The 18,742-nt window shown below is 42.8% G+C and overlaps 1 protein-coding gene across 1 annotated transcript in view; it reads left to right on the forward strand.

Annotated features, from left to right (window-relative positions):
* SUCLG2 (succinate-CoA ligase GDP-forming subunit beta) overlaps positions 1-18,742 on the forward strand; it is a 190,418-nt gene that overhangs the window by 47,992 nt on the left and 123,684 nt on the right. The window contains exon 2 of the mRNA XM_033141256.1: positions 562-703. Coding sequence (XP_032997147.1) covers positions 562-703 — 142 coding nt within the window. The remainder of the gene's footprint in view (positions 1-561; positions 704-18,742) is intronic.

The following is an 18,742-nucleotide window of genomic DNA, read 5'->3' on the forward strand; positions in this document are numbered from 1 at the left end:
TTTTTTAAAAAAATATATAGATTTTATTTAGAACCTATTTGACCCTGATGCCTTTTTAAAAAAATGTACGTTTCTTGTTCATTTGGGGATGCTTGGAAAGTATGAAACTCAGGTGAGAACTGCACTGAAATTAAGACTGAAAATCTCACAGTTACACAAGAATAAACCCCAATATTGTGACTGGGACTTGTCTGGATGGAAGCATGAACAACCTAATCTAATAACCTGATAACGATGTTTTGTACTTTGGGAGCTTGGGAAAGGGAAACCATCAAGATGCAATTTATTTCACAGAAGCTAGAGCACACCTGGATAAAATTAAGAAGTACTGTACCATACACTGGTGCCATCTAAATGCCTTCTTCTTCTAAGGATGCGGAATATTTTGCTCATAAACATGCATACAGTGTACTCTATGCAAAAATCTTAGAGAGTTATTTCCTAGCCTTGTTTATTGCGGGTTGCAGGTGACCACAGCTATGCTGCTTAATAGCTCTGTTGACTGCTGCATGAACTGCTCATAATGAACATTGTGATCTCCTCCCCATCTCCTTTCTGTAGGCTGTCCAGTTGGCCCCTAGACGATGGCTAAACCTGCAGGAATACCAGAGCAAGAAACTGATGGCTGATCACGGGGTCACAGTTCAGAGATTCTTCGTGGCTGACACTGCAAATGATGCTCTTGAGGCTGCTAAGAGACTAAGTAAGTTGACTAGTAATGAAGTGAAACCTGCAGAGGCTGTAAACCGGCCTGGAAAATTATGTTGTGCTGCAAATATATCGTCGCATACATGTTGCATACAGTCTTTGAAGCGAAGACACGTTTTTATTCTAGGGATCGGAAATATATAAAGATAACAAACATGGTTTCATATGCAATCTTTATTCCATTTAGTCCCAGAGGCTCTGAGTGTCAGCATATATACATATATAACAGAACGTGTAGTGTAGTGCAGAACAGAACAGCGGATGCTGTTGCTCAATATGACTTTTCCAGAATTTCATTTCCCTTTCTTGCTATCAGTCCTGCTAAACAGCAAACTTGGATAGTGAGCGCTGACAGGATTGTAGACCGGGACCACTGATAAACAGGAGGGATATTCCTGTACTTTGGGTAGGGCTGGGGACCCTAGTATTGCAGAATCTTAAAAAAAATATATATATATTTTTAAAAATCCACCCTTACCCCCCCCCCCCTCAAAAAAAACACACACCTCAATGTGGAATGAGCATGCTCGCTAATTATGAAATGTTGACTGTCAGTTGGAAAAGGAAAGTGTGTAGGAGAGAATGGGGCAGGGCTGGCTCCCTAGGCCCCTAAGCAAGAAACTTGCTGTTAGATAATGAGGGTCTTGCAATCTTGTGTTGCGGTACTTTTAAAAACAAAGAAAGAAAGAAAGAAAGAAAGAAAGAAAGAAAGAAAGAAAGAAAGAAAGTGTGGCTGGCAGGAGGAATTGTTGCTTAGTCTGCACGGTGACCAAGCTGCCAGGTGCCATTAGTTGGTTACTAGATACTAGTAGATAACCTATGTATGCAGCTCTACACCTCTGCATGCTTATTTACTGAGCTGATTTTGTTACTTCGTTAGTGTGCTGCCAAAACTCCCCATGGCTGTTATGCCAGGGGGTGGGGGGTCGTCTCCCTGTGTATGTGTGAATTGTAGGTGTTTGCAGTATTAATGTTAATGGTTTATATTAATTTTTAATGGTATAATGTGTTTATGTTCATGTAAGTCGCTTGGAAACCTTGGTAATAAGTGACTAATACATCTAAATATTATTACTATTATTAAGTAGCAAGTTTCCTCAGACTCTGGGGCTTATTTCTGCAAAAACCTGCATAGGACTGTGCTGCAAGCCATCGCTAAGTAGTTTATTTTATGTTCGTTACATTTCTACGTAAAATTCCCAAGGTTCCTTGGATCACCAGGTAAATAATCTGTCAAACAATAGAAATTAAAAAAATGTTCCAACAGTAAAACCATCAAAATCAACAGGGAAACCACCAAAGGCAATTAAAAGTCAGGAAATCAAAGCTGCTTTTACCTGGTGCTTAAAAACATCATCTGAAGTCCTCATAGCTGACCCCATGTAGCAGGAATCTAACCTAGATATTGCCAGCAGATCACACTTGTATGAACATCCACAGACGGGAACCTAACAGCACTGTGTTGCTGTGAACCCAGTTTTAGGAATAGTGCAATGTCATCCAAACCAGAGTTGACTATTTCATGGTCAACTCTATCACCATCTGCAAATATATTGATTGAGTACAGTGGTACCTCGGGTTATAAACGCTTCAGGCTTCAAACACTTCGGGTTACAAACTCCGCTAACCCGGAAGTAGTACCTCAGGTTGAGAACTTTGCCCCAGGATGAGAACGGAAATTGCGCTGCAGTGGCAGCGGGAGGCCCCATTAGCAAAAGTGCACCTCAGGTTATGAACAGTTTCGGGTTAAGAACGGGCCTCCGGAACGAATTAAGTTCATAACCCGAGGTACCACTGCAATTGAATTTCAGCCATCTCGATTCTGACTCCTGATATCTGTTTAGAATGTCCACAGTCTCACCTGGGTTCAGTGAAAAGGGGAAAAAACAGAGCTTAATGTCTGATGCTTTCCTCCAAATCCCCAAATAGCTGCATGTGTCACGTAGACATGAAACAGAATGGAAATCAAAACAAAACAAAAAACAAAATGGAAGCCAAATTCAAAATGTGCAGAATCCAGTACCATAATGTCACGGGGGAACCTTCTGAAATCAGTCAGGTAGTTGGTTTGGAATCCTAGCATATTTCATTGAGCACTTTTATCCTGCTTTATAGCCCCAAAGTGGCTTACTAAAGATTCTCATAGTATAATGAGTCTTCCCTTATATGTTCTTTCGGCCGCCACATACCGGGCAGCAGCTTGTACTGAGCACCTCTAGGGCAAAGGAGTGGGGCGGAGTAAAGTCTTGTGGTGAAGTCTCACCTTTCCTTTCCCTATTTTATGAAGGGCAACATGATTTCTGCCCACCCTGTCACACATGTGGTGATTGGGCAAGTGCCATCTGTCTTGGCTGCTTTGTGCTCTTGTCATATGATTAATTCAGGTCCATTGGGAAGACACACAGGCACTCATAGTTAAGAACTGAGCCAGGGACAGGTCTGGCTCCATACCATTCAAGCCATGTACAACATTCTGGAAAAGTAAAAGAAGAAGAGTTTGGATTTGATATCCCGCTTTATCACTACCCGAAGGAGTCTCAAAGCAGCTAACATTCTCCTTTCCCTTCCTCCCCCACAACAAACACTCTGTGAGGTGAGTGGGGCTGAGAGACTTCAAAGAAGTATGACTTGCCCAAGGTCACCCAGCAGCTGCATGTGGAGGAGTGGAGACGTGAACTCGGTTCACCAGATTACGAGTCTACCGCTCTTAACCACTACACCACACTGGCTCACAAAGTGACAGAGGTACCCAGGAGCTGCACCTCGGTTGGAAACCTTTTGGCTTAATGCAGGCATAGGCAAACTCCGGCCCTCCAGATGTTTGGGACTACAATTCCCATCACCCCTAGCTAACAGGACCAGCGGTCAGGGATGATGGGAGCTGTAGTCCCAAACATCTGGAGGGCCGGAGTTTGCCTATGCCTGCTTTAATGGGACTTCAAAGCCAATTCGTAACTGTGTGCTTAGTGCCGGTAAGTGTTACGTTCCAAATTAAAGAACTAAGCTCTAGACATGGCAGCCTTGCTCTTCCATAGGTGAAAGTTTTTTTTGGTAATAGTCCTTCAGATTACAATGGCAATAAGGCGGCAGAATGCAGCGTGTGCCACTTCAGCAGATTAAATGAAAATTATCTCCTGTGGGGCTTTGAACTCATCATTTTTAATCTCTCCCTTTTCATTCTCTCATCAGCTCACTTTTAAGGACTGCTGAGCCCAGAAAAAGATCTTGTAGCGTACCTTTACTCGCTGCTTTTAACTTGAGATGCGATACTACTTAATAAGATAAGGGCTTTTTATAAATAGGACTGAAAAGAAAACTAGTCGTATGCCTGTCATAATAAAAAGAGACGGATCTCTAGACTGAGTAATGTTCTCACTGTTCGGCATTTCCATGGTTTATTAATGATATTGCCATTGATTGCAGTGTATGATTACAGGGATATTAATATCGGAAGGGGAGGAAAAAGCATATTGTGTTTTTAAAACACGGAGCAAACAACAATAACAAAGGGGCCGGAGTTGTCAAGCATGGAATGCGTTTCTGCTTGCACAAGTTTCTGCCAGCTCCCCTACCTCTCTGCAGGTCCCCATTCCTGAGAGTCACCCGACCCAAACTGGGATCTGAAGTGGGGGTTCATGTCTGATGCAATGGGCAGGCCATGGTTGGTCCATGGACTGGAGCAAGTCAGGAGCCCAGCTGTGACTGAACAATGTTGTATGAAACTGGAATGCATAGTGGGAATGCATAGTTTCAGAGCCTAGCCAATGTGGGCTTGAACAGTTCTGAAAGCAAGCATGATACGGAACGATGGAGGAGGGTGTCTCTGCTGAAGCACGATGGCCCCATCTGTACTGGCATTCAGGTGGCTTTTGAAAATGGACCTGTTTACACAGGCATTCCCTTGATCTCCCGACCTTTTAAATTGCTCCGCTTAATTGCATTGTTTTATTGCCTGTTTTATTTATGGGTGCTTATATTTAAACATTTGTGGCTTTTTGCACTTTGTAAACCACTTAGGGGCCCATTTTAGCATTAAGCAAAATATAAATTTATTTATGTTGCTGCTGCTGCTGCTGTTATTCTGCTGCCAGTGTTCCATCACTATGTCAGTAAAACACATGGCGGTGGAAAAAACGTTTATGATTCATTCATTGAACTGCCTTGCATCTTTCATCTTTGAAAGCATGTATCCATCATCTGCGGCGATAATGTTCCATTTTATTTAAGTGTATCAAGTGCACAGTGAATTAACTGGATTATTTAAGACATCTTTGAATTTTAGTGTAAAGGGAATTGAAAGAGCTATGAAATTACTGCCATGCTCCACTAAGCCGTTAATTAACACAGTCCTTGTAGTTAACTTGCTTGTTGGGGCATCATTTTGTTGTGTTTAGTTAGAAGTCATTTTTGCATTTCAAAATTGATATGTTGTTCATCTAATTACCCCTACAAACCAATTTATGTTTCATTTAGTTATCTAGAACGTTGTTTGGGCCATTGCAGGATATGACGCCATTATAGTTACATAAACAGAAACCACCTTTGCACTTCTGTAGATTTCCCAGATGGTATACAGAGCCATGTGCTTCTCTGCTGTACTCTGGGGTTGACAAACCCTGGCATTCCCTAGAAAGATCATCTTACCTGAGTGTCTTCTCTTTCTCCATGCCCACAAGATAGACAAAGTGGTAACACAGACAAAGACCAGTAAGAAACCTGGGTTAGTTGTGTTCATGTCTTCAACCAGACCTTCGGTTGATTAACAGTCTATGCCCTTTTAAATGTGTTCGTTTGGGGGGGGGTATTGTTTTATCACTGTTCTTATTAGGTATTTTGTGTTTACTTATATTGTAATTTTATGTTGTGAACCACCCTAAAATCTTTGGATGAAGGGTGGCATACAGATCAAATAAGTAAGTAGGTAAGTAAGTAAGTAAGTAAGTAAGTAAGTAAGTATAATGTTCACCACAACCCTAAAGTTTAAAAAAGCAGATTTAAAACTAAAAGGACTGAACTACAGGAGTTGTTTAAAAATACTTGGATGAAGCAAAAGGTTTTCTCTTGACATTGAAAAAAACAAACCCACGAGGATGCACACTTTACAGCACTTGTTGTTCCAGAATCTTTGTTGACATAGACAACAATGTGTGAGTTGTCCATCAGGTCTTTAATGGTTTGGGGGCAGATGTGACAATTCTCAGTCTCTTCACAAGGGATTGATTTGGGATTGATTTGGGCTTGGGCTTGCATTCACCTTTTTCTCTGGTCTGAATCTCTGCCTACCTGCATGATCTTCACCTTGCTGAATGCTAACGGTAAAGGTACCCCTGACCATTAGGTCCAGTCGCGGACAACTCTGGGGTTGTGGGACTCATCTCGCTTTATTGGCCGAGGGAGCCGGCGTACAGATGCCGGGTCATGTGGCCAGCATGACTAAGCTGCTTCTGGCGAACCAGAGCAGCGCACGGAAATGCCGTTTACCTTCCCGCTGGAGCGGTACCTATTTATCTACTTGCACTTCGATGTGCTTTCGAACTGCTAGGTTGGCAGGAGCAGGGACCGAATGAGCTCACCCCGCCGTGGGGATTCGAACCGCCGACCTTCTGATCGGCAAGCTCTGTGGTTTAGACCACCCGTGTCCCGAATGCTAACTGTAGTTCGATGTAAATCAGCATTTGAAACCCGATTCTGATTATTGTTTCAGCTGACCATAGCATCCCAGCTTGAGGTGCATGGGGAGCGTGTGAGCTTGTGGGGTGCTCACGATCTCTCATTCATCATGATTCAGAGATTGGGAAGCGTTGCATCTGCGTTGAGCCAGGGAGAGACAGCCTTGGAATAGTTTGCCTGACTGCCAGTGCTTGCAGTTAATAATCAGCTTCCCAAAGCTTCTGTTTGCAAATGAAAATTTTAGTGGTGAATACAGTCCCTTCAGATACAGACCTCTGCAGTACTAAAGTCGGTGGCAATGTTAGAACGCCCTATGTATTTAATACATTTCTTGATTAACGGTTTCCCTGAAAATATGTCAAAAACTGCTGGAAGTTGCTAGTGAAAAAGGGGGGGGGGGAGAACATAAAAGGATTTGTAAACATGCTTAATGGAGTTGGTAGACTCTCCCCACCCCAAGCATAGCGGATGACTAGAAAATTAAAGTCATGGCATTAATGCATGCCTGCAAAGGGGATTCTGTCTAGTAAAAGATAGAACCCAAAGGATTTTTGGCTTTGCACATTGCTAAGCAATTCTTAGTTGAAACAACCTTATAAGAAGCACTGCTTATAAGTCAGCGTTAAGTCATTTTATGCTCCAGGTCAAGAGCTTGCAAGTATCTGACAAATAAGGAAATAACACATTCTGTATAATCATGAAAGTACTCTGTTATGCCCAATCTCCCTTATGATAGAAGCTCAAAATAAACAATTTTGTCTTTCTATATCTGTATTTAACATGGCAAAACGAGACAAGAGATTTGAGAGCTTGCTTCCGGAATTCGTCTGTGAGGGAAGGATCATAATGTCTTGTTAGTATTTGCACGGGCTTTTGGTCGGTGTCAGGTATGAGGCTGAACTTCTTTAGAGAGAGGAGACAGGTGGGATTAAGGTAGCTACCTAAAAATATCGGCATTGGTGTTGACTTCTAATGAACGTGAATAAACAACCACATTTGCGAGGTGCAGGGATGCATTTGAAGTTGCTAGGTTTTGGTTTTTGCTGCACGGACAGAGTAAGATCAGATCTCCCTTTACGGCTTCGACTTGCTGAGGGCAGGTTTCTCTGGAAGGGGGGAGGGGGCTGCCTTCAGTTAGTTCTTTGTGACAAATGAATTTAATACTAGGATGTGAGCCATGCTAGTAATTTGTTGTGTATTTCGGATTCCCACCTCCACCTATCCCTGATCGAGAATTTCATTTGGTGGGGTGAGTTAAGGTTCTGCTGTGTGAGGAAACTTTCCCATTCACTGTCAAGAGGAGGACATCTCTGTGCAGGGTTGCGTAGTTCCTTGGGTTCAAATAGATGTTTCTGTGAGCAGACCTTTTTTTGCTGAAAAAGCAGCATCCCCTGTGGTTGGGGGACGTGCTATGCAGCTAATTTTGATCTCATTGGCACTCCATCAATCCGCCAATCGATCCCATTGTATGCATTTTTTGTGCACTGAACGAAAAATATGCACTTAAAGTACATACATTTAAATGTTTTTCAGTGAGTTCTTCAATGCACATTTGCACATACATAGTTTACATAATTTGCATAAACCTCAAGAAGAGGTGGTGCATCAAGAAAAAAGAGGGAGACCAACTTGGAACAACTTTGCAAGTGCCACGCATTCTTGGAACTCTTGTTGCTAATCCTGGACTCCCGAATCTTGGCCATTGCTCCTGGACCGAACTTACTGTTGCTGCAGATTTCACAGCCCCTGCTTCACTACCCCAGAATATTTTTGCCCGGTTATTATATAAAATTTATATACTGCCCTTCATCCATAGATCTTAGGGCGCTTCATAACATAAAATTACAATATAAAAAACACAAAATACATAGTAGAACTAAGAACAAAAACCAACTTAACAATTCTCCCTCCCAGAGTCAATAGGAATCCCCAAGAAGCTGGCAAGGCAGACAGGGTCAAGTAACACGTGTTATTTTTTGTTTTTCCTTCTATTGACACACGAACCAGGCACGGCTGAACGTCAGTCAAACTTGACAGATCTTATCGCGATGTCTCCCCTCCACTGAGCATAATTTTGCAGAATTCACCCCAAGCCGATCAGGGAACTTGATCTCCACCTGGTCTCCTCCGATCTTTACAGTCACTTCCTCGTCATCAGAGGACATGCAGATCTTGGTGTCTTCTCCCTGCTGGAAGGAGAACTCCCGCAGCAGCTCCATGCCCCTGTAATTGTGCCCCTGTACCCATCTGAATGGAGAATAGAGAGGAGTGTGTCTATAGAAAACAGCTTTCTGTACAGAGATAAAATTTACATTCGTTGTTCCAGCCACTTTTGCCTCTGTCCATGCCCACTAAAGATTGCCCCCCAAGTGAATGACATCTCTAGATCGTAAAAGGTTCCTCATCCCTCCCTTTATATACCAACTGGGAAACCTGAAGCTGAGCTGCAAACAAAGAAGCTGAGTATGTAGGTAAGAACTGATGTTGGCTTAATGTAAACGAACAAAGGCTGCCTTGACACCTTCTCTTCTAAGTAACTAATTAATCTCCATGCTAGCTAATTATCATCACTTCTCCATCCGTCCTTAATATGTTTCATTTACCACCTATCTTCTTTTTTGCACCTGAGCTGGAGGGCAGTTTTGTTGCTGGAAATCAATATGGTGTTAAACTCCCAGTCTAGCGAGATCTTCTGAATTTTCCATTTGCCATGCCGTTCCAGCATTCTTTTCACCGTCCCAGGTTGCATAAATTGGCAGTACCCAAATTTTGCCCCTTAAGACCTTGAATGTACTCTAGAATCTGTGAAATTAAGGGGTGGATTTATTCATGTTGGCTGATTTTACAGACACAGGCAAAGGAGAGTAAGCCATTTGCCCCAACACCACCGAGAAAATAAATACCTGAGCAGAGATTTTTGTATGTAAGCCTCCAGCTTGGCTGTCAGTCAACAAGGACCTCTTCATTGTTGGTGGTGTTTCTCATAATGTTTTAAGTCAGCGGGTAGGGAACCCATGGCTCTACAGGATTTGCTGGATTCCTACTGTCCCTGACCCTTTGTTATGCTGATGGGAGCTGGAGTCGTACAGCATATGGAGGGCCACAGGATTCCCTAACCTCAGCTCAAAGTAACATGTGGTCTCCAAACAAATCAAGCTTAATTAATAAAGCAGTGTTGATAGGGAAATTTTTGAATAAGAAAATTACTCTCCCTCCCTCCCTTATTCCCCTGCCCTCCAGCACTTAGAAGTATCCATTTATACTTTTAGAAACTTTCACTAAGGACGTAAGTGAGTGCAAGCTGCAGCATACCTTTAGTTATTTTATAACCCTTCTCTGCCACCAAACGTCTTTGAATCAAATAGATTTATAGTAATGTGAGTAATGGATAGGGGGCCAGCAAATCAAAATCTCATTTCAGCTGTTTGACACTAATGTTGTGCTGAGTTACTGTTCTCCGTGTTGGATTTCTGATCAAATTACTAAAATTGCCACTTGGAAGTGGGAATGGAGACGAAAATACAAACAAAATATTGTTATAAATTGAGTACTGAATTTCATAGTTAGCATATGCCACAGAAACCATTCTTTTTAATCCTGGCTATGTTGTGTGGTTTGTTTGTTGTTTGTTTGTTGTTTGTTTTAAGGGAGTTTGATTGGTGGCTTTTTTCTGCAGAAGGCACAATTCCTAATACCATATATAAATGTGATAAAAAGCCAGATTGTATTACAAATAACACGAGCACAAGGATAATTTGGGTTCTTTATTTCTAATTTATCATGATGTATACTGTTATCCTTCAACTGTGAAAATAACAAGGCGTGCAAGCAAGGATGTGTTGCGAGTTACTCCACCTTCCTAATGTGTAAAATACAGAACTATTGCATGCTTAACATGGACTGTGTTTCCATGTACAGTACAGTGGTACCTCGGGATAAATACGCTTCATGTTACATACGCTTCAGGTTACATACTCTGCTAACCCAGAAATAATGCTTCAGGTTAAGAACTTTGCTTCAGAATAAGAACAGAAATCATGCTCTGGCAGCGCAGCGGGAGGCCCCATTAGCTAAAGTGGTGCTTCAGGTTAAGAACAGTTTCAGGTTAAGAACGGACCTCCGGAACGAATTAAGTATGTAACCAGAGGTACCACTGTACGGCAGTTTGACACATGCTTTGTGGACTTCAAATCCTCCAATGTTCTCACTTGAGGAAACCACGTAGACATGACCCACTCAACCCATGCCCACTCAACCACTTTTCCATGTTGAATTTTTACTTCTCTGACGCAAGATATACAATAGCTAGCAGCATCATGTGGTGAGATTTCTAACCTGTATTCCATGTCAACAGCAGTTCCGGGTGAAGGCAGGATAGCCTACTTAAGACACTGCTTAAGCTCTGTGACAGGGCTGGGCAACTTGTTGTCTCCAGATGTTGTTTGGCTCCAACTCTGTTGGCCTCAGCCAACAAGACTGGCATGTTGGAGCTCGATGGGAGTTGTAGTCCAGTAACATCTGGAGAGCCACAAGTTGTCCATAGAGATTTTGTTGTTGGTTTAATTTTTATCCCACATTTTCAAAGAGAAGCTCAGAAGGCTACACATGTTCTCTTCTCCCCAATTTTTTCTCCACAACACCTCCGTGAAGTAGGTTAGGGAGAGAGAGAGAGAGAGAGAGAGAGAGAGAGAGAGAGAGACCCAAGGTTGCCCAGGGAGCTTCTAATCCCTGACAGTGCCTCATGTCTGAAATGTTTTACAAGAATATGGCTGAGGCATGGGTAAAGTAGCAACTTGATTTGGAGAGAGGTATTAAAAAGGTATTACAGGTATTACAAGCCAACTCCATAGAAATGGAAAACAGAAGGTTCCCTTGCCGTAAGTCCATTTGACCAGGGAACTATCCATAGTTAAAGGGTTGGGGTGGGGCTCCCAATGAATGGCCCTTATAGAAGAACCTGAAAGGGGAAGCCAGCAGAGATTTGGAAAGGCCCAATTTAAAGGGAAATGGGAGAAGGGAGAGTGGCCTGTAACCATTCTTCTTAATCTGCTATTCGGTTGATTTTCTCAGGATAGAGGAATGGTGTGGCATTCTCGTTTCTCGGCTTAAAAAGTTCAAGAACGTTGTTTCTAGTTGTTTTTCTTGCTGTCAGAACAGGCTAGGTATGATTGAATCAGAATTTCCCAATAGCATGGAATGCATTAGTACAGCGAGGGCTGTCAGTTTGTTTTGACATTAATTTTGCTGTCACTTTCATGTTCCTGAAATACTCAGACAAGATGTAAAATAATAGTCACGGTTGAAAAACCAGATAGCGTGTGATTGCCGTAACTTTGTCTGTCTTCCAGAAACGGTGTTATCCTCATGTCGACCACTGACATCACAAAGGCTTCCCCAGAAATTAGCTGTTAATATTGCCACGTTCATTTGCACAGATTGGGTTAGTAATATTCAGTTGGATCCAGTACAGCTTCCTGTGAGCACTCCTCCATAGGCTGGAGGTGGAACTTGCAGGTTTTTCCCCTGAGGGACAGGCTGTAGACGGTTGGTGGTGAAAATGGATCTCAGAATGTAGACCTCTGTTTCTTCAGTCCTTGGCAGTCCCCCATCAGCGTAGGGATAAGCCACTCCTCCCCTGCACATGCCATGTCTATTGCTGAACCATGTTCCCCTTCTGCTGCTTTGTAGTAGAGAAGGGACAGCCATGTTTCTAGTCCTCTGCATGTCTCCAAACTTTTTTTTTTTAAACTTTTGATATGTTGCTATAATATGCTGAATAGTATGAAAACAGCTATCTGGCTATGTATTCACGCATACATGTATGCAGTGCTTTCCCCCCCTAAAAAAATGTTTAGGGGTACTCTCATTTTGACTCAAGAAAATCACCATTTTATAGTTCAAACTGAGAAAAATAAATACAGTAAATGGACAAAGATTCACAAAATGTTTAGGGGTATGCGTACACCTGCGTACCCCCAGAAAAAGGACTTTCTTTCTTTCTTTACCAACCACTCCTTGACACTATTTATTTATTTAAATAAATCACTCTTTTTTACTCTGTAGGTGAATAATAATAACATAAGATATACAGTGGTACCTCCATTTACAAACTTAATTGGTTCCGGAAGACTGTTCTTACACCGAAAACGTTCTTAAACTGAGGCGCGCTTTCCCCAATGAGGCCTCCCGCCGCCGGTGCCTTTCCACCGCTTGGCTTCCATTCGTCTTCCAGGGCAAAGTTCACTAGCCAGAACACCTACTTCCGGTTTTGCGGAGTGCGTTGCCCAAATCGTTTGTTAACAGGACTGTTCTTCGACCGAGGTACGACTGTGCAATAATTATGCAATATATGAAACTTAAAACATAAATTTAACTTCCAAAATTTAAAGCTTTCAAGAAATTAAATTCTTCCCTTTCTTTCTTTTTAAGTAAAACACCTGAGAAGCTTTCAGGGTGCAGCTTTGTCCATGTGTCTGAAACTCAGCAGGGATAGTGCCTGCCATTGGGGCTTGCAGCAGGTGTCTGTTACTTCCAAATAGCAGTCATTCAGGCGAGTTGCTTGCATAGAAGAGATCCGGGTTGACAAAGAAGCAAAACACGTTGCTACAGCTTTCCCCAACCTGGAGCTCTCCAGATGCTTTGACTACTACTCCTACAGTCCCTGACCATTGGCCATGTTGAATGGGACTGATGGGAGCCAAAATGCAAGGACCTCAGGTTGGGAAAGATGGGGTGCTATATTGTGAGTGACAACCCCCACCCCCAATCTCTGTGAACAGTAACTAGGTGGCTAACAGTTGGAAAAGAGATTCATTTATCTGTTAAATATTCTTTTAGGCAAGCAAATGTTTGGAAATGCAGCATCCAACTCTGAAAGTAGGTCAGCGTAGACTCTGGTGTCTGTTCCGTAGGACGTTGAGCGCATATGCCTGCTCACTTTTCTTGAACCATCTGCCTCTTGTATGTTCTAAGGAATATTATGCTTTCTATGGTACTTCATTTAATTTATAATTTTCGAGGGTAACGGGGTGGGGGAAGTGAATGCTATGGTGTTATCAGGAAAGGAACTAAAAACAGCAGTGATAGAGGGCCGCAATGTCATTCCTGTGGCCTTCCCCTGTTTAGCATGCACTAGGCTCCACATCAAAAGAATGTGGGCGGATGCAGTATAAGGGCGTAAGAAGATTCATCATGGATCACAGCAAATGTCCATGTAGTCTTGGTATCTTTGCTTCCTTTGGTGGCCAACCAGAGGCTTCTGGGAACCCCACAAGCAGGGCTCTAAGGCCACACCCTACTTGTTGTTTTGTGGCATATTTCAACTAAATTGATAAAAAGGATTGGGCCGTTTAGGAAAGCCTAAATAGGTTGGGGATTCTCAGTTCCGGAAGTAGAAGGAGAAAGAAGAGTTAAGCATGATAAGAATTGAAGGAGGTGCAATGAAATTGATCGCACAGTGGCAAACAGTAAACGATAAAAATAGAAGGCCTCGATTCACACAGCACATAATTTATAGAATTTGTGTCGTGATACTGTATCATAAAGTGTAGCCAATGGTTTGGGTGGCTTTCAAAAAAGGTTGGATAAATCCCTGAGGTCAAGTCTTGTCAATGCCTATTAGACGTGACAATTAAAAGGCATTGATTCTTCTGTCAGATGTGAGGATTGGCAGGGACCTTTTAATCTGTATCCTGTCCCTGCTGGTAGCTGCCCATGAGAATCAAGCTAGAGTGCTAGGCTAGGTCGACTTCTTATCTGATTCAGGGGAACGGTTTTTATGTTGAGTAAAGTGTAGAGGAATGGATTTTAATGGTGGGAATTGTATTGTTAGGCTTTTTGCAAAAGACAGAGATTGTGTGGGTAACAATGATAATGTTATCTTGCTCCTATTAATGTCCATTAATTTTATTGGGTATACTCTCAGCATGACTAACAGATACAGCCCCCAAGTGTTGGAATGCTGAGTAACCAGTTTTTTCTGTATCTTGGCTTGCAAATGAAAAATGGTGTGAACGTAGGAGCAGGGAATGAGAAAGTAAAATTGTGAGGTTGTAGGGAACTCTACTGGACAGTGACAACATATAGAGAAGAGATGGAGAACAGTTTTTGTTGTTGTTTTCTGTTGAGTTGCACATTGCACAAATGACAATCCTTGGGCTTGCACAAAACACTAGTTGGGTACCACCAAAGGTACTCAACTTAAGCAGCAACATCACTTTAACTGTCTTCTGCATTGAGCTTTTACATACCTAAGCATGCCTTCCTACAGTTCCAGTTACAGGTAGGTAGCCATGTTGGTCTGCCATAGTCAAAACAAAATAAAAAATAAAAGCATTCCTTCCAGTAGCACCTTAGAGACCAACTAAGTTTGTTCTTCGTATGAGCTTTCGTGTGCATGCACACGAAAGCCCATGCCAAGAACAAACTTAGTTGGTCTCTAAGGTGCTACTGGAAGGAATTTTTTATTATTTTTATTTTGTTATGCCTTCTCACAAACCTTTTAATCGCAGAAGTCACGCTTCCTTCAACCTCCAGTTCACTTTTGGTACCATTCACACAGACCAGTTATTCCTGATTAAATCATGGTCCACAAACTTAAACATTGCCTCCAGCTTGTTTGTCAGCATATTTAATCATGATAAGGGGGTTTGCAGTGTCTTGGAGTAGTATTTTATATACAGTGGTACCTTGGGTTACAGACGCTTCAGGTTACAGACTCCGCTAACCCAGAAATAGTACCTCGGGTTAAGAGCTTTGCTTCAGGATGAGAACAGGAATCGCGTGGTGGTGGCGCGGAGGCAGCGGGAGTCCCCATTAGCTAAAGTCGTACCTCAGGTTAAGAACAGTGTCAGGTTAAGAACGGACCTCCAGAACGAATTAAGTTTTTAACCCGAGGTACCACTGTATTGTAGAGACCACCTCTCTGTTGTTAGGAGAAGTTTCTCAAAGCTAGTCAGTGGCCTGGTGGACTTGTCAGCTTGCTGTGCGTAATAAGAGAGCTCGGTCCCTTTCCCTCACAAAATGCTACTCTGGATTTCCCACCACCTTCCAGCAGCCCTGCACAAAAAGCACTCCCATTCTTCATATATCCCCACCTCCTGCTTCTGCCATCAGAAGGCTCTTTGTTCTGTTCTGGTCCTCCTACTGAATGCTCCAAGTCTCATCCCAGCAGGAGCCTGAAATCTGTTTTCTTTAGCAGGACTATAAGCATGGTGTTGGTGTATGTCATTCTTCCCTCAAGAAAAGCAGCATGCTCCAGGTTCTACTGCCCACCTCCCTTCTGCCCAGCTTCTCAGTTCTTCACAAACTAATAAGTTTTACCCCCCCCCCAAAGGGTTCTGGGGAGACAAGCTGTCAGAAGGAAGGAGCTGATTAGTTAGAGACTTCTCCTTGTACTTGCCTTTGGGCTGTATGGAAGGGCGGCTGGGAGAGAGGCCAACAGCAGAGGAACATCATTGGGGAGATAAGTGGAGGCTGGAAGAGAAACAGGGATTCAGATGAAGATGGGGCACCCAAATCAGGTGGGACACATCTAGCTATCTATTGTCTATTCCAGGTGTAGCAAACATGGCATCTTTCAGATGTTGGGCAGTGACTCCCATCATCACTGACCCACTGACTATGCTGATGGGAGTCCAACAACATCTGGAGAACACCATGGGCCTCCCTGGTTCTACACTAACTTCACAGGGTTTAAGACAGGGAATCTTTCTCCACGCTTCCAGGAGATGTCAGGGATTGAACCAGGGATCTTTAGCCAGCAAAGCATCTGCTCTCCTGTTCAGACGTGGCCGTTGGATCAAGCCTTTGGTCTCATCAGGCAGGGTTCTCCTTAATTTTCGTAATTAAGATTGCTAGACTTCCATTTGATTGTGCCCCGAATTATATTATTAATGTGAATAACCTGCCACTGCCACACACAGTCTTTGCCGTCTTTAATGTGTGTTGCTGAAATTGACACACACACACTAGTTGTTTGTTTTCCTGCTGGCTTTTAATCCTGTATTGTTAATGGAAGGTCATGGATGCAGTTAAACTTGTGTGCCAGCTTTAACATGTAGATTTGTATTAAGGTCAGATTTCATTTTGCATGCACACACACACACTTAAAAATAAACAACAACAGCTGATGTGATTATTAACCCTCCCTCCTTGTCACAAGCTTTTAATTCTTCCCAGTCACAAAGAAGGAATGTGTCTCCAGCCCTCTCTTTCCAGGTAGTTGCAGCAAGTGCTTTGTCCCCCGGGTCTAGAAATGAAACTAACAAGCCCCAAGGGATACAGATAGCTGGGAGGATTTGCAGTGGGAAAGAATATGGTCTTATTTATAGCTCCTCGTGCCAGGTATACTGCTAGTATTTTAACTTTTTCCATGACTTTAGAGATGTCAACTGCCACCATGTGATGTGTAACAAAAGGAGGTTTCCTTTTTGTTTACCTACATCTGGAAGTTACTCAAGTAACCTGGAATATGATGGAAAATAAGTTGTCTGCTGACTTGGAGGTCCACTTGTAACTACAGCATATAGTTGTCTCCTAAACCTGAACCAGTGCTTTACATATACAGTTGTAACTTGGAAGTTGAACGGAATCCTGCAGCCAATCGGAAGCCGCGGAAGTCCTGTTGGACGTTCGGCTTCCAAAAGAACGTTTGGAAACCGGAACACTCATTTCTGGGTTTCGATTGTTTGGGAGGCTATTTGTTTGGGAGCCAAGGCGTTCGAGATCCAAGATACGACTGTACAGTCGTACCTTGCGTTGCGTAACCTCCAGGTTACGGAATCTTCGGGTTACGGCTGCAGCAAACCTGGAAATCGGTTTGCTGCTCGCTCGTGCGCAGAATGGATCCTCCGGTTACGGAATTTTCGGGATACGGCTGGGCCTCCGGAACGGATCCCGTTTGTAACTGGAGGTATCACTGTATTTGCTTTCTTTCCCCCCTTTAATTTAGTGAGGATTTCAGATAAGTATTTATAAAATATCAAGACATTACAGTGAGTAATTCCGTCATCATAAAACGTGCAATTGAACTCCAAACACCTCTTACATTCTGATATTAACTGGAATGCACCAGTTTTGTAGTTACCTTAGCTATTTCAATTCCTCTGAATCAGAAATGTATTTCCATTGTTCTGCAAATATGATCTTGCTGCAACGCACTGGGCCATGTAAATTCATTGGAGAAGCCACAAACACCCCCGGTCACTTATATGATCTGCCTACCTCATATTGATATGCATAGCAAGAACAGTCTTCATTTCTGAAGCCAAAATCTGCAGCATGAAGACAGAAATTACATAATAAGCTAGTGCTGCCTAGTGATTTAAAAGAGTGAGCTGTGGACTGGGATGAACTAGGAAATTCACCTTGGCCTTCTAAGCTAACTGACATGCCTTAGGCAAGCCAATCTCTTAGCCTCAATTTCCCCATTTGTTCTATGGGGAATGCTGTTCTATCGTATGTATTTATAGTATACAAGAAGCATATTGTGCATTTGGCATTTATAGAGAATGTTCCTTACACTGATTCTCCTTTAAGTAACCCTGTGTGAATATAGACAAATACACAAATGCCCATTGCTGGGGAGACACAGTTGGCCTTTGCCCTGGTTGGCCACTGTTGGACACAGGATGCTTTGGTCTGATAGGATGGATGGACATTTGGCCTGATCCAGCAGAACTGTTCTTTTGTTTTTGCTCAAAAGATTTTGACTGATCTTGATGCCAGCAATCTTTCGTGGTCGCCACAGACTCTACTCTTTCTCACATGTTTCCTGTCATGCTGAGACGATTTAGCTTCTCACTTCGTTCCAGACGTTTAAGACATTTATGAGAAGTGAGAATCTCTGCTCTGTTTCAGGGTGTCTGTGAAGCCCGAGTGTGAAGTGCGAGTCCGGCGCTCTCTTCTCCTATGTTCTGAGCACATGACAGACGGCTCAAGAGAGGACAGGGGCTGTCACTCACCCATCCACCAGCCTCTTCTCAGATCTTTGTGAGGCACAGAGAGTTAAACAGGAAGGGTATCTCACTTTGTGATAGGCATCGTGGTCACCAGAAAGACACCAGAAGTTACTGCTGGTCACTTGGTGAACGCATGCGAAGAGCACATTTGTTCAATATTCTTGAATATTTTGATGGTCACTACGTTGGAGATACTTTTAAGAGCGGTTCTTAAAAATAATAAATGTAGCAAAAGCTAGATTCTTCCAACACAGTTGTACCTTGGAAGTCGAACATAATCCGTTCCAGGTTTGCGGCGTTCAGGAACCAAAACGTTCGAGAACTAAGCTGTTCAGCAACCAAAGTACGACTGCATTTCTATAAAGAGATTCACCCTTAGACATGTTTAAATACTCTTTTTTTTT

Source organism: Lacerta agilis, chromosome 2 (genome assembly GCF_009819535.1).
Source record: "Lacerta agilis isolate rLacAgi1 chromosome 2, rLacAgi1.pri, whole genome shotgun sequence".
NCBI lineage: Eukaryota > Metazoa > Chordata > Lepidosauria > Squamata > Lacertidae > Lacerta > Lacerta agilis.